The following is a 15,287-nucleotide window of genomic DNA, read 5'->3' as shown; positions in this document are numbered from 1 at the left end:
GTTGCCCCAGCAACAGCCCTAGAGGCGGGTGTGGCTTCGGAGGTTTTTTTCCGGCGCTTCGGCTTTCTCGTGACTGGGGAGGTCCGGGGAGAGGCGCGAGCCTTTCCTGGAAGGTTCGCGCCCGTGGACAGAAAGACAAGCCAGACCCACGAACTATAAACCCCGACCGCCACTTCGGCCCTTCCTCACCGTTAGGAGCGCTGAGGTAGGAAAGCGCATGCGCGGATTTGGAGGCGGGGCTAAGGGAGAACTAAGGGAGACCTGCCTTTAGGGCGCATGCGCTTCGTGCTCGACTGGGAGGGCGTGGTCTTCTGTTTATGGGCGGGGCATAAGCATGGGGGCGTGGCTTCTGCTCATCCCATTGAAATGCTTGTTTTTATTTTGCTGGGATGAGAAAGGGTAGTTACTCGCTTCCTCAACCCGGTCACCCCACTTTAGGGCGCTACCGAAGGAGGCAGATGGAAGCACCGTTAATCAACGCCGTGGCTTGGGTTGATGAAGAGAGCTTGCATTCCTAGGGCTGCCTCTTGCTGGGTGGGAATCACAAATCAGAGCGAGTTATAATTATCCTCTTCTACACAGGCTGTGATTTTATTTTTTTTCCCCCTCTCAGGGCCATGGCGGAGGTGCACGTGATCGGGCAGATCTTGGGGGCCACCGGGTTCTCGGAAAATAGCCTTTTCTGCAAGTGGGGCATCCATACAGGTACTCCTGTTGCTCGTTCATTTACCCACCACCACCCTTAGGTCATAGATTCCACCCTTACATGCTGTTCTCAGGAGTTCCCCAGCCTGACCACACTCTTTTGTTCTCTTTGAATCTTTTCTCGTTCCATGTCTTTTCTTTCCTTTTTTTGGAGAAAGGGTGATTGGAAAGTAGAAGGGACAGAACAGGAAACTTGGCAGCTGAAGTAGTTAGTGTAGGACTAAGTTCCCTTTCCATTTCTGGGGGCTCTCCCTTCCTTAATGCACAACCCCTGAGCAGTTTAGGCTAGACCCCTATTCCACCCCACACTCCCGCTTCTCAAAGCTGACTCCTGGGGTCGGGAGACCTAGTACAGGGATTAAGCACTTGCCTTGTGGTGGCCGGAGAGATAGCACAGCGGTAGGGCATTAGCCTTGCACGCATCTGACCCAAGATGGACTGTGGTTCAAATCTCGGCATCCATATGGTCCCCTGGAGCAATTTCTGAGCGCAGAGCCAAGAGTAGCCCCTGAGCGCTGCAGGGTGTGACACCCCCCACACACACACAAAAAAAGCACTTATCTTGTGCTTGGTGAATCCTCATTAGGTCACTGGCACCACCTATGATCCTCAAACGCAGTCAGGAGTGAACCCGAACACCACCAAATGTGGCTGAAACACTTCACAAAAGCAACAACTGAGCCCTAAATCAGCTGTTTGACTTTCACTCACCATCTTCGGAGTGTCTGGGGATCCTTTAGAACCTTAATTCTGTGCATTTTATTTGCAGGGGGGCTATCTAGTGGTGCTTGGGAGCACTCCCTGCTCTGTGCGGTGTTCAGGGGACCATGCAATGCACGGAACCCACCTGGGGTGGGCTGTATTCAGAGCCCTGTTGGGACCCTGTCATAGAAACCAAGGTTTGACACACAGCAAGTCTAACACAAATAGTGCAGGGGTGAGTAACTGTCCTTCCCAAAGTCAGCTTCTTTGCTGTGAAGTGGGGGTCACACTATCACCCACCTCCTAGGATCATTTGTTTGTCCAAGAAATGGGCTGGACACAATCAGGAAGACAGCAAATAAGCACATGAAGTTTGTGCAAAATGTGTGTGTGTGTGTGAGAGAGAGAGAGAGAGAGAGAGAGAGACAGAGACAGAGACAGACAGAGACAGAGACAGAGAGAGAGAAAGAGACAGAGTGAGTGGCAGGAGCAGAGGGTTAGGAAGAAAGGGTGATAAGCTCAGGATGGGGTTGGGAGGATAAGGGACCCTCCTTTGAGAAAGTGGATCACCAATAGGGCCTGGAGAGATAGCACAGTGTGTAGGGTATTTGTCTTGCACGTGTCCGACCCAGGTTCAATCCCCAGCATCCCATAGGGTACCCCAAGCCTGCTAGGAATCGTTTCTGAGCTCAGAGCCAGGAGTAACCCCTGAACAGAGCTGTTGGGTTTTTTGTTTGTTTGTTTTTGTTTTTGGGCCACACCCTGTGATGCTCAGGGGTTACTCCTGGCTATGCGCTCAGAAGTCGCTCCTGGCTTGGGGGACCATGTGGGACGCGGGGGATCGAACCGCAGTCTGTCTTAGGCTAGCGCTGGCAAGGCAGGCACCTTACCTCTAGCGCCACTGCGCCGGCCCCAGAGCTGCTGGTTTTGGTCCAAAACCCAAAAATAGGGGCCAGAGTGATAGCGTAGTGACAGGGTGTTTGCCTTGCATGTGGCTGACCCATGTGGTTCAATTGCCTTGCATGTGGCTGACTGTGGTTCAGTCCCCCAGTGTCCCATATGGTCCCCCAAGCCAGGAGCAATTTCTGAGCTCACAGCCAGGAGTAACCCCTAAGCATTAACAAATGTGGCCCAAAAACAAAAACAAACAAAAACAAACAAACAAAAAAAACCAACCCATAAATAAATAAACAAATAATAAGCGGACCACTTCTAGAAAGAAGGATGAAGGGAGTCAGGATGGGGAACGTAAAGGAGCACAAAGATACTGGCAGAGATAGCTTGGGAGGCTCTAGAGGGGCAGAGGGCAGAGGGTGGCAGTGAGTGCAGAAAACAGCCATGGACCAGGACGGGGTGTAGCAGAGAGGAAACGATACTGGTTCCTCTGGGTTCTGCTAGTTGGTGCATCAGCGAAATCAGTTCCCGACGGAGAGGGAGGAGGGAGAGCATCATCTCATGGCAAGCAGCTAGAGGCTCAGAGCTGGTTCTAAAGCCAGCGGGGCAAAATGACGGTGTCCGCAAGTATCTAACTAGTTGGCATCTTTCCTGTGCCATGGAGAGGACGGGCCTGGGATGTCCGGGAGAGAGGAGGGGCACCCATGACGACAGGGGGGACTCCTGATGAAGACCAGATGCAGGGTAATGAGCTGTTTGCCCTGCTCTGCAAATAGGTTTCTTGGGCCAACCGACTCTTTCCCACAAACCTTCTCCAACTTTCTTTCCACGTTCAGTTTTGCCCCCCGGCTTTCCCAATTCCCCTTGCACAATCCTTGGGTTTTCCTTAGAACACAATGAAAATTCTTTCCTCCTAAGAAAAATACAACCCCAAGGGCCTGAGCAATAGCACTGTGGCTAGGGCATTTGCCTTGCACCCAGCGACCCTGGACAGACCTGGGTTTGATCCTCGGTATCAAACTGGGTGTGGCCCCTCCCCCCAATAAAAAGCACAGCACTAGTCCTTATACCTCTTCCTACAGAAAACATCGGGTTTTTTTTTGGGGGGGGTCACACCCAGAGGCGCTCAGGGGTTACTCCTAGCTCAGCATTCAGAAATCGCTCCTGGCAGGGTTGAGGGGACCATATGGGGTACAGGGAACCGAACCATTGTCTGTCATGCAAAGCAAAAGCCCTACCGCTGTGCTATCTCTCCAGCCCAGAAAACATCTTATTTTTTCCCCACCTTCCCATAACCCCCAAGCACATCTTTATTTATTTGAAGACTTTATTCTTCTTATTTTCTTTTTTTTTTTTTTTTTTTTTTTTTTGGTTTTTGGGCCACACCCGGTACGCTCAGGGGTTACTCCTGGCTATGCGCTCAGAAGTCACTCCTGGCTTGGGGGACCATATGGGACACCGGGGATCGAACCGCGGTCCATCCAAGGCTAGTGCAGGCAAGGCAGGCACCTTACCTCTAGCGCCACCGCCCGGCCCCTATTCTTCTTATTTTCATTAGCTTTAGTGACATACTTAATTTATAATTCGTGTGTGTGTGTGTGTGTGTGTGTGTGTGTGTGTGTGTGTGTGTGCGCGCGCGTATGTGTATGTGAAGCAAGATAGTTTTTTTGGTGGGGGGGTGTTTTGGGTCACACCCGGCAGCACTCAGGGGTTATTCCTGGCTCTATGCTCAGAAACCGCTCCTGGCAGGCTCAGGGGACTATATGGGACGCCAGGATTCGAACCACCGACCAAGGCAAACACCTTACCTCCAAGCTATCTCACTGGCACCGAAGCAATATAGTTGTTTTTTTTTTTTTTTTTTTTTTTTTTAGTTTTGGGCCACACCCAGTGGCACTCGGGTTATTCCTAGCGCTGTGCTCAGAAATCGCTCCTGGCTTGGGGGACCATATGGGATACCAAGGACACAGGTCCATTCTGGGTCCGCATGCAAGACAATCATCCTACCATTGTGCTACCACTCCGGCCCCACAAGATAGTTTTATTGAGATTTATTTATAAAGATGTGAGGGAAACAGGGCCTGGCATGCTAGCGGGGAGGGTGTTTGCCTTGCAAGCAGCCGATCCAAGTTTGATCTCCTGTGTTCCACATGGTTCCCGGAGCCCCACCTGTAGTGAATCCTGAATGCAGAGTCAGAATCACCTCCAGATTTGGCCCCAAACTCTCCCTCCCCCCCCCAAAAAAAAAAGATGTGAGGGGAGAAGATGTGCTTAAGAGAGGATAGAGCTTCTCCAGAGTGAAATAGGAAGCAAAGAAACTGAAAATCAGGGCAGGGATGATAGCATAATAGTAAAGCATTTGCCTTGCATGCAGTTGACCCAGGACGGAACCAGGTTTGATCCCGGGCATCCTATATGGTTCCTGGAGCCTGCCAGGAGCGATTTCTGAATGAAGAGCCAGGAGTAATCCCTGAGTGCCACCAGGTATGGCCGATCCAGGACCAAAGGTGGTTGGTTCGAATCCCGGTGTCCCATATGGTCCCCCATGCCTGCCAGGAGCTATTTCTGAGCAGACAGCCAGGAGTAACCCCTGAGCAACGCCGGGTGTGGCCCAAAAACCAAAAACCAAAAAAAAAAAAAAAAAAAAAAAAAAAGAATTCTTAGGTATTTTTTTGGGGGGGCACACCGGTGATGCTCAGGGGCTACTCCTGACTCTTCGCTTAGAAATTGTTCCTGGGGGGGGCCGGGCGGTGGCGCTGGAGGTAAGGTGCCTGCCTTGCCTGCGCTAGCCTAGGACGGACCGAGGTTCGATCCCCCGGCGTCCCATATGGTCCCCTAAGAAGCCAGGAGCAACTTCTGAGCGCATAGCCAGGAGTAACCCCTGAGCGTCACAGGGTGTGGCCCAAAAACCAAAAAAAAAAAAAAAAATTGTTCCTGGGGCCCGGAGAGGTAGCACAGCGGTGTTTGCCTTGCAAGCAGTCGATCCAGAACCTAAGGTGGTTGGTTCGAATCCTGGTGTCCCATATGGTCCCCCGTGCCTGCCAGGAGCTATTTCTGAGCAGACAGCCAGGAGTAACCCCTGAACACCGCCGGTGTGACCCAAAAACCAAAAAAAAAAAAGAAATTGTTCCTGGCTATGCACTCAGAAGTCACTCCTGGCTTGGGGGACAATATGGGACGCTGGAGGATCGAACCCTGGTCCATCCTAGGTTATTGCAGGCAAGGCAGACATCTTACTGCTTGTGCCACCGCTCTGGCCCCAAGAATTCTTTTTTTACTTTTGCAGTCACTCCCAACAGTGCTCAGGCATCTTTCCTGGCTTTGCACTCAGGAATCACTGCTGATATTGCTTGGGAGACTATATGGGATGCCAGGGATTGAACCCAGCTCAATTTCATATAAGGCAAGACCCCACCCACTGTACAATCACTCTCCCCCTGTTTTGTTTTTTTTTGGGGGGGGTGGTGGTGGGTGGCGAGTTTTGGTCACATTTAGCAATACTCAGAGTTACTACCAGCTCTGTGCTCAGGGGTTACTCCTGGCACTTGAGAAACCAAGTGGTACCTGGGATCAAACCCAGGCATTCTAAGTGGATAGAATGAGTTCTAGCCTGTTGAGCCCTCGCTGGTCCTGAGGAACCATATATTTTGGAAGGCAGAACTGGGGTCATATTTGATAGTGCTCAGGAGCTAGTCCCACTTTTGGCCATGTTGGGGGACCATGGAATGCTTGAACTTGAACCTGGGTTTCTTTTCTTTGGGGGGGGGGTCACACCCGGCAGCGCTCAGGGGTTACTCCTGAGTCTGCTCTCAGGAATCACTTCTGACAGGCTCCAGAGGATCATGTGGGATGCCGGGGATCGGACCCTGGTTGGCCACTTGCAAGGCAAGCTCCCTCCCCACTGTGCTATTTCCCTGGCCCCTTGATTTCTATGGAAAACTTTGAAGTAAGCAGTTAAGATCATGGTGTGTTGTTACCCCTCAGACTGGAAGACTTTAAATAATTGTTCATTATGCCCAGGCCATCTGCTTCCTCATAATGCAATTGCTCAAGGCGGTATAGGGCATGTTTAGCAACAGGCTCAGCTTTCTGATTTCTTCTGCATCGGGCAGCGAAAAGCAAACCTAAGTTGAGGAATTTCACATTTCAGCAGTTTGTGTGATTTGGGAGTCATCTGGACCATCACTGACTTTCCGTCACTCAGTTCACTTTATAAAACTCAAGTTTCGGGTTACCAGAAACATGTGAGGGATGGAGCCAAAGTCTCGCTGACACATTCACTCAAGAGATTCTTTACATCCATTTAAACTGTTTACTCCCAGCAGTGAGAGTTCATTGGGTTTTAGCAAGCAAATGTGCCTGACTTGGGAAATCTAGGCTGGCGCAGCTTTATTTTGGATCTGATGTCTTTTTGTTTGTTTGCTTGTTTTTTGTTTTTTTTTGGGGGGGGCATACTCAGCAGTGCTCAGGACTTATTTCTGGCTCTACCCTCAGAAATGACTCCTGGAAGGCTCAGGGAAACATATGGGATGCCAGGGATCAAACCTAGGTCGGCCACATTTAAGGCAAGTGCCCTCCCTGCTGTGCTATCATTACTCAGGCCCCTGGGCCTGATGCTCTTAATGCTGTAAACCAAACTTGATTCCATAAACCAAACCAATGAGGCTGGAGAGATGGTACAGCAGGTAGAGCATTGGCCTTGCACATGGCTGACCGGGGTTTGATCCCCAGCACCCCATATGGCCCCTGCAGGACCACTAGGAATAATTCCTGAGCTCAGAAATAAGGGTTTGCGCTGAGCATCACCAGGTTTGGCCTAAAAAAAAAAACATAAAACAAAAACCAATCTATTTTTAGTTCTTCTTATTAATTTTGGGGCCATACTCCACAGCACTCAGGGATTAATTCCTGGCAGTGTTTGGGGACCCTCTCTGGTGCCAGGGATTGAATTTGAATTGATCACATGCAAGGCAAGCGCCTTAACCCCAGTATATTTCTCTGGACCCTGGTTTCCTTTTCTATTTTTTTTTTATTGAGACCAATGTGAATAACAAGTCTTTCGCAGTTGTATTTCAGGTACATAATGACAGTGAATTGGGACCCTTCACAATAGTTCCCAGCATGTATCCTATAACTCCACCTTTAGCCCCTGGACTGCTAGTGGAACAGGTCCATTTTGTGTTTAGCTTGTTATAGTTTGGGTCTCTTGATTCTGTTGTAGTTGACTCTGGTTTGGGTATTTAGGTCTGACCAATTTTTATTTGCACTCAATGCGCCTGAGACTGCTTGGCCCCTGGGTCCCATCAACATTTTTTTCCTCTCAATTTGTAGAATTCTTTTCTATTTTTTTGTTGGCTGGGGGCGGGGGGGGGGTACATCCAACTGTGCTTAGGGCTTACTTCTGGCTCTGTAGGATCAGGGGTTACTCCTGATGGGCTCAGCGGGACCAAGTGAGATGGTGGAGATTGAGTCCAGGTTGGCAACCTTGCAAGGCAAACTTCCTACCCTCTGTACTAGCTCTCTGGCCTTCGGCCCCTCTATTTTTTTTTGTTTTTGTTTTTGTTTTTTTGAGCCACTTCTGGCAACTCTTGGGGATTGATTACTCTGGCTCTGCGCTCAGAAATTGTTCTAGGGGCCAGAGTGATAGCACAGTGGTAGGGCATTTACCTTGCTGACCCTGGACAGACCCGGGTTCGATTGATTCCCTCATTTCCATATGGTTCCCCCAGCCTGCTAGGAGCAATTTCTGAGCGCAGAGTCAGGAGTAACCCCTGAGTGCCACCGAGTGTGGCCCAAAAACCGAAAACAAAACCAAAAAAAAAAAATCTCAGATGGTCTGGGAGGTGAAGGCATTTGCCTTGCCTGTAGCTGACCCAGGCCCATCCCGGCCCTGCCTCTGTTCCCTGAGCACCATCAGGAATGATCCCCAAGCACAAAGCCAGAAGTAAGGTCTGAGCAACAGCCAGATGTGGTCCGAACCACTTTCCCACCCCCCAAAAGAACTGAAATATCTTTTCAGATTTCTGCTGGATAAACAGAAAAATTTTCTGGCAGTGGTAGAGGAGCTCAGGGTTCCCAGCGGGTGAGAAAGATATTATCACCCCAGGATCCAGAGCCACACCCAAGGAGAGTTTGAAGGAAGCTTTTACATTTGAAACAGCTTCCTTTTCCTTCTCCCACCCCCTCGAAGGATGCCTATTGGATATTACTAATGAGAAGAACACTTTCCAAAAAAAAAACAAAAAAAACCAGAGGTGCCAGTTTTTTTCTCAATTCTAAAGATCCTTGTCTGAGCCATTACCCTAATAATTGAGAGAAACAGCAACTCAGACCAGTACATGTCTGTTGTTCTTGTTGTTTGGTTTGGGGCAGAGGGGAAACATCTGGTGTCTAGGATTAAACTCGGGGCTCCACATTGAGGCAGACTCTAGCCTGCTTTTATGAGATCCCAAGATCCAGATAATTTACTCTCTGAGATTAAGGGAAAACAAAACAAAACAAAACAAAACAAAACAAAAACCAGGGCCAGAGAGAACTCAACAATCTCCAATTCTGGCTTTCCAAGGGGCGGAGTTTGATCCCTAACCCCACAGATTCCCCATCTCAAGCAAGAGGTGGGAGTGTCCCTGAATGTCACCACTGGGTGTATTCTAGCCCCTCCAAATACTCCAGAGAGCTGGTCACAAGATAGAAGGAGCAGTCTGGACCCTAGTTTGTGTTTTGTTTTGTTTCGGGGCCACATCTGGAGATGTTCAAGGCCTCCTACTGGATTCACTTAGATATCACTCTTGGCAGGCTGAGGGGGACTAAGTGGGATGCCTGGGATCAAACCCGGGGTTAATCACATGCAAGGCAAGTGCTCTACCTGCTGGACTATTGCTAGCCCCTTATCCTTATTTTATAAAATGCTTTGGCTGAGCCTGCCAGGATTGATTTCTGAGCACAAAGCCAGGGGTAACCTCTGAGTGCCCCTGGATGTGGCCCCAAAACCACCATCACCAATAAAAAAGCTTTGGGACCTGGAGAAGTCACTTGCTCTGCAGACAGCTGACCCAGGTGCCATCCTCAGGGCCACATGGTCCCCCAAGTGGTCCCTGAGTGCATAGCTAGGAGTAAGCCTTGAGTACCAGCAAGTGTAGCCCAAAAACAAAAACCATAACCAGGGGTCAGGGAGATAGTATAGCAGGGAGGACTCTTGCCTTGCAATGACCAAGCCAGGTTCTATCCCTGGCACCCCATAGGGTCCCCCGACCCTGCCAGGAATGATTCCTGAGTACAGAGTCAGGAGTAATCCCTAAGCACTGCTGGGTGTGGCACCCAGACCAACCAACCAACCAACCTACCAACCAGCCAACCAAACAAACAAAAACTTGGGGTTTTGCTACCGTGGGAATATTCTAGAAGACATTCTTTTTGAACATTGGTGACCAGCAAGGTCACAGAGCCAAGTTCTTAGGGCATAAAGTCCTAAGAGAAGGTTTTGATGGGGTTGGAGTTGGATGACAGGCACTTGAAACACTTTGGTAGACTTTGGGGGCCCCTGGAGCCTTCCTTGAGGGAGGGCAAGGATTATGTTTTGATGCCTGAAGCTGGCTGCAGATTGGCAGTTGTGGGCCAAGCTCACCCTTTCCGTGACCAACTTCTCCCAGGGTATGTCTTGCTGGTGCTTGGGGGATCGTGTGGGGCTAGGACTCCTATAATTCTATTTTTTTTTTTTTTTTGGTTTTTGGGTCACACCTGGCAGTGCTCAGGGGTTACTCCTAGCTCTGCGCTTAGAAATCCCTCCTAGCAGGCACAGGGGACCAAATGGGATGGTGGGATTTGATCCATTCTGGATCGGCAAACGTGTGCTAGGCAAATGCCGTACCGCTGTGCTATCTCTTCAGCCCCATGAATTCCTACAATTCTGCAGGCATTCTCACTCCTTGAGCTCAATCTCCTGCTTCCTGAGACACTTTTTTTTTGTTTTTTTTTGTTTTCATTTTGCGGTCACATCTGGCATTGCTCAGGGCTTATTCTACACTCAGATCACCCCTGGCAAGCGTGGGGTGGGGGGAGAATGACCAAAGATAGTACCTGGACCCTAGGTTGGCTGCATAAAAGGCAGGAGCTTTACCTGCTGTGCTATCACTCACTCCAGCCCTGGGCGTCTTCTTTTTGGAGGCTGGGGTTTGGGCTTTATCTGCTGTGCTCAGGCCTAACTCCTAGTTTTGTGCTCAGAGATCACTCCTAGAGGGGCTCTGGGGATACATGTGCTGGGAATAAAACCTGGGTGGGTGCATGCAAGGCAAGTACCTTAACCCCTGAACTATCTCTCTGGCCCTGAGTGCCAGGATTCTTACTGAGACATTGGGCTCCAGAACCCCACCCAGCAGGGCTGGAACAACAGGACAGCAGGTAGAGTGTTTGCCTTGTACACAGCCATCCTGGGTTTCTGGGTTCAATCTCCAACATCCCTTATGTTCTCTGGAGCACTGCCAGGAGTGATTCCTGAGTGTAGAACCAGGAGTAACCCCTGAGCACTGCTGGAGTGACCCCCAAACAAAAGATAGGACCCCAGCTGGGTTTCCAGAGATCCTTGTCCCCAAATGTCAGGGAGAATCGGGGTGGGGGGGACATCCTCTGGCCCAATGCCTCTTCCATACCCCCTACATCCGTGTACCCCGACTCTCTCTGCAGGAGCAGCATGGAAACTCCTGTCCGGTGTGCGGGAGGGCCAGACTCAGGTGGACTCGCCACAGATAGGGGACATGGCCTATTGGTCTCATCCCATTGACCTGCACTTTGCCACGAAAGGCCTCCAAGGTGAGTTCTGGGGTGAGGCTGGGGATAGAATGTGTTGAAAGGATGGTGGGATTGGGAGCACCAAGTCCTGCTCCTCCCCTTCCCGTGGAGCTTCCAGGCCTGGCCCTGGAGATGCAGTGGCAAGGCCTCCCTGGACGAGGGCAGGGCTGGCTGCTGTGTGCAGATCAAGCGCTTCTGAGTTTTTGTTTGTTGGTGATGCTCAGGACTGGCCTCGGACTCTGCACTAAGGGATCACTCCTGGCGAGACTTGGAGCACATGAGGTGCCAGGGACTGAACCCAGGTTGACACAAACAAGTCAAGCTCCCTGCCCGCTGTCTTGTCACTCTGACCCCGCTCTTCAGCTTTGGAGCAGGCTGGAGTAAAGATACATTGGAGGCAAATGGGCAGAAAAGAGAAAGACAGAAAGTCCACTGGAGAGGGTTAGAGCGATAGCACAGCTGTAGGGCATTTGCCTTGCATGCAGTCAACTAGGACCGACCTGTATTCAATCCTCAGCATCCATATGGTCCCCTGAGCCTGCCAGGAGTGGTTTCTGAGTGTAGAACCGGGAGTAACCCCTGAGCACTAGGGAGTGTGGTCCCAAAACTCAACCCTCCCCCCAAAAATATTCTTTGGAGGCAAAGACTGCTAGTGGATATGCTGGGCCTTGGGTTTGATTCCTGACTGCCAAAAATTCATAAAAGGAAATGTTTGGGCTAGAGCATTAGCACAGTGAGTAGGGTCTTTGCCTTGCACGTAACTAACCAGGGTTTGATCTTCGCAGGTTTGATCTCAGGAGTAACCTGAGCACTGCCAGTTGTGACCCAGAAACCAATGGGAGGGGTCGGAGAGATAGGGCAGAGGTAGGGCGCTTGCCTTACAAATGGCCGATGCAGGGCCAACGGTGGTTCAAATCCCAGCATCCCATATGGTCCCCTGTGTCTGCCAGGAGTGTCTTCTGAGCACAGAGCCAGGAGTAACTCCTGAGAGCTGCCGGGTATGACTCCAGAACAAAAACAAAATAAAGAAACCAATGGGAAAAAAGGCAAATCAGGTCCTGAGTGATAATACAGCTAGCTAGTAAGGCATTTATTTTGTGTGTGGCTGACCTGGGTTTGATCTCCAGCATCCCATATGGTCCCCCGAACATGCCAAGAGTGATTCCTGAATGGAGAGCCAGGAGTAAGCTCTGAGCATTTCCAGGTATGCCCCCCCCCCAAAAAAAAAAGGGGAAAATATGTTTCTGGTGGCCTTTGGGGCCATAGAAGAGGAAAATCTGCTCAGAAATAGTCTGGGGGAGGGGCTGGAGTGATAGCACAGCGGGTAGGGTGTTTGCCTTGCATGTAGCAGACCCAGGTTCCATCCCTGGCATCCCATCCTCAGCATCCCTAAGCCAACCAAGACTTAAAAAAGAAAAAAAAAAAAAGAGGGAGGGAGGGGAGGAAAAAAAAAATAAATAAAAGTGTGAGGGATCGGGGCCGGGAAGGTGGCGCTAGAGGTAAGGTGTCTGCCTTACAAGCGCTAGCCAAGGAACGGACCGCGGTTCGATACCCCAGCGTCCCATATGGTCCCCCCAAGCCAGGGGCGATTTCTGAGCACATAGCCAGGAGTAACCCCTGAGCGTCAAACGGGTGTGGCCCAAAAACCAAAAAAAAAAAAAAAAAAAAAAAAAAAGTGTGAGGGATCAAACCAGGGGTTGACTGCTTGCAAGGCAAATGCCTGAACCCCTGTATTGTCACTCTGTTCTTTCCATTTTGTCTTTTGGCCACACCCAGCAATGTGCAGGAATCACTCCTGGCAGTGCTCAGGAGACAATATCGGCTACCCAGGATCCAATTGCGCCTGTCAAATGCCCTTCCTGATCTTCTTACTCCTGCCCAGCTCTTTCTGTTTTAAAATTAGGAGTCATGGGGCTGGAGAGAAAGCACAGAGGTAGGGCGTTTGCCTTGCACGCAGAATGTTGGTGGTCCGAGTCCCGGCATCCCATACGGTCGCCTGAGCCTGCCAGGAGTAATTTCTGAGTGTACAGCAGGAGAAACCCCTGAGCACTGCCGGGTGTGACCCAAAAACCAAAAATAAAATAAAATAAAAATTAGAAGTCATATCCCTACTCCACCCCACCCCAGAGCTGGAGAAGCAGGGGCTGGAGAGCTAAGGGCTCTCTATTCCCTACGTGTTCAGGGCCTTTGGTGCTGGTGACGGAAATCGGGGGTCAGGGGCCTGGTAGGCACATGTGCTCTCAGTTGATGTGGGCTTGAAGCTCCCCTCTGTCTGCTTCGGGGAGGGGGATGGAGTTGGGGTCCTGACTAACTGTCCCCTCAGCTCTGTGAACACCAGAACCCGTAGAGAGTATCATCCTGGCATTTGCTCATGACCCCTGTTAACTCTCCTCAAGGAGAGCTCCGTCAGCTCTTCTTTTTCTTTTTGGGCCACACCCAGCGAAGCTCTGGGGTTACTCCTGGCACTGCACTCAGAATATCTCGTGGTGCTGCTTGGGGACCATATGGGATGCCAAGGATTGAACCTTGGGTCGGCTACGTGCAAGGCAAATACCCTACTCGCTATGCTATGGCTCCAGCCCTAACCCACTGGCCCTTCTTTTAAAATGCTCCCTAAACTCCTCTCCATGCCCCCTGTACCCCCATCTGCCCATCCTTGCCATTTGTCCAGACTGTATCCTCAGCCCTCTTTCCCCACCCCTGCAGAGTTCTCTCGAGTCAGGTTCCACTCTCCATGGTCCCCCTCTTTAGGGTTCAAGTCCAAGCTGGGTCTCTGGCTCCTTCCCTTTCCCCTCAGCTGCAAGCTGTGTCACCCCGCCCCTCACCCCTCTGCCCTGCAGCCTGTGTGCCCAGAGTACCGAGCTGTAGGATTTTTCCCCGCCCCACCTCCCCACATACCCTGTAATTTGCTTATTTACTCTGTGCCCGTGTCTAGGGCAGGAATTTCTGTCTGCTCCTTCATGCTACTAGCCCCCAGTTGGGAAAAAAAATCCGGCAGGCTAGGTGCTAGAAAGGGTGAAGAGGGCTGGATCTCCAAAAGTGTATATATATGTATGGGGGGCATACTGCTTCTAGCTGTCTGGTGGAGGCAGATGGAGGGTCCTGAGTCAGAGGAAGCCAGCGAGGACCCTGGGGAGGACACTGAGCGGCAGGCAATCAGGATTAGGCCTGAGCAATTCTCTGAGAGGATACAGACCTGCAAGGGGCGTTCACCCAGAGGTTGGGCCCAAAGAATCAGGAAGATTCCCAGCTTTCCCGGGAGGCCCAAGGCAGGGTTTGGAGAGGAGTTCGGAGCCCCCTCCCCTTTACCCCAAGCCCCGTCTGCCCTTGCCCTGCAGGCTGGCCTCGGCTCCATCTGCAAGTGTGGTCCCAGGACAGCTTCGGCCGCTGCCAGCTCGCCGGCTACGGCTTCTGCCACGTGCCCAGCAGCCCCGGCAGCCACCGGCTGGACTGTCCCACCTGGCGGCCCCTGGGCAGCTGGCGCGAGCAGCTGGCGCGCACATTCGTGGGCGGAGGCCCGCAGCTGCTCCACGGAGACGCCGTGTACAGCGGGGCCGACCGCTACCGCCTGCGCACGGCCGCCGCGGGCACCGTGCACCTGGACCTCGGCCTGCTGCTGCGGCACTTCGACCGCTACGGCGTCGAGTGCTGAACCCCGAAACCCGGCGCGCGCGGGACCTGACCACGCGGGCTTGTCTGGGCTGGGACCACCCAGTGGCCACCCACCCACCCACCCATCCATCCATCTTGGGGGAGCCACTTTGCGATCCCCAGGTGGGTGAGCGAATCGTGGCACAGAAATGGCCAATAAAGAGATTTTTTTCTGAGTCCCTGACCCCGTATCTCCGCGGACCCACCCACCTCCACCCCTCCGCTGATGGCTGCACCCTAGGTGTCGCTCCAAGACCCCCCCCCAGACGTCAGGGCCCCCCGCCACCCTGAGCGAGCCACGGGCTTCGCCACCAGCATCGGGGCCCCCGCCGGGCTCCGTAAGGGAAGGTGCGGCCGCCAGGAGGCAGCAGCCGGTCCACGGGGCGGAGTCGGGGTGCCCGCCCCCACCCCCGGGGCTGCAGGGACCCCCCTCGGCGCCCGCCCACGCGGGCCGGGGACGGTAGCCCGGCCCCCCAACATGCCCTCCCCTCGGGGCCGCCCCCGCCCCGCGCGCTTCCTGGGTGGGGCCGCGGCCGCTTCAAAACCCCCCG

The 15,287-nt window shown here is 52.1% G+C and overlaps 1 protein-coding gene across 1 annotated transcript; it reads left to right on the top strand.

Annotated features, from left to right (window-relative positions):
* Positions 1-14,818, top strand: B9D2 (B9 domain containing 2). Its single transcript, XM_049787218.1, has 4 exons — positions 1-205; positions 614-705; positions 10,981-11,106; positions 14,424-14,818. The coding sequence occupies exons 2-4, from the start codon at positions 618-620 to the stop codon at positions 14,735-14,737; spliced, it is 528 nt and encodes a 175-aa protein (XP_049643175.1). The 5' UTR covers positions 1-205; positions 614-617; the 3' UTR covers positions 14,738-14,818.
* Positions 14,819-15,287: the final 469 nt, after the last annotated feature.

This window comes from Suncus etruscus, chromosome 14, assembly GCF_024139225.1.
Source record: "Suncus etruscus isolate mSunEtr1 chromosome 14, mSunEtr1.pri.cur, whole genome shotgun sequence".
In the NCBI taxonomy this organism is placed as follows: Eukaryota; Metazoa; Chordata; class Mammalia; order Eulipotyphla; family Soricidae; genus Suncus; species Suncus etruscus.
This window is presented reverse-complemented; position numbering and strand designations above follow the sequence as displayed.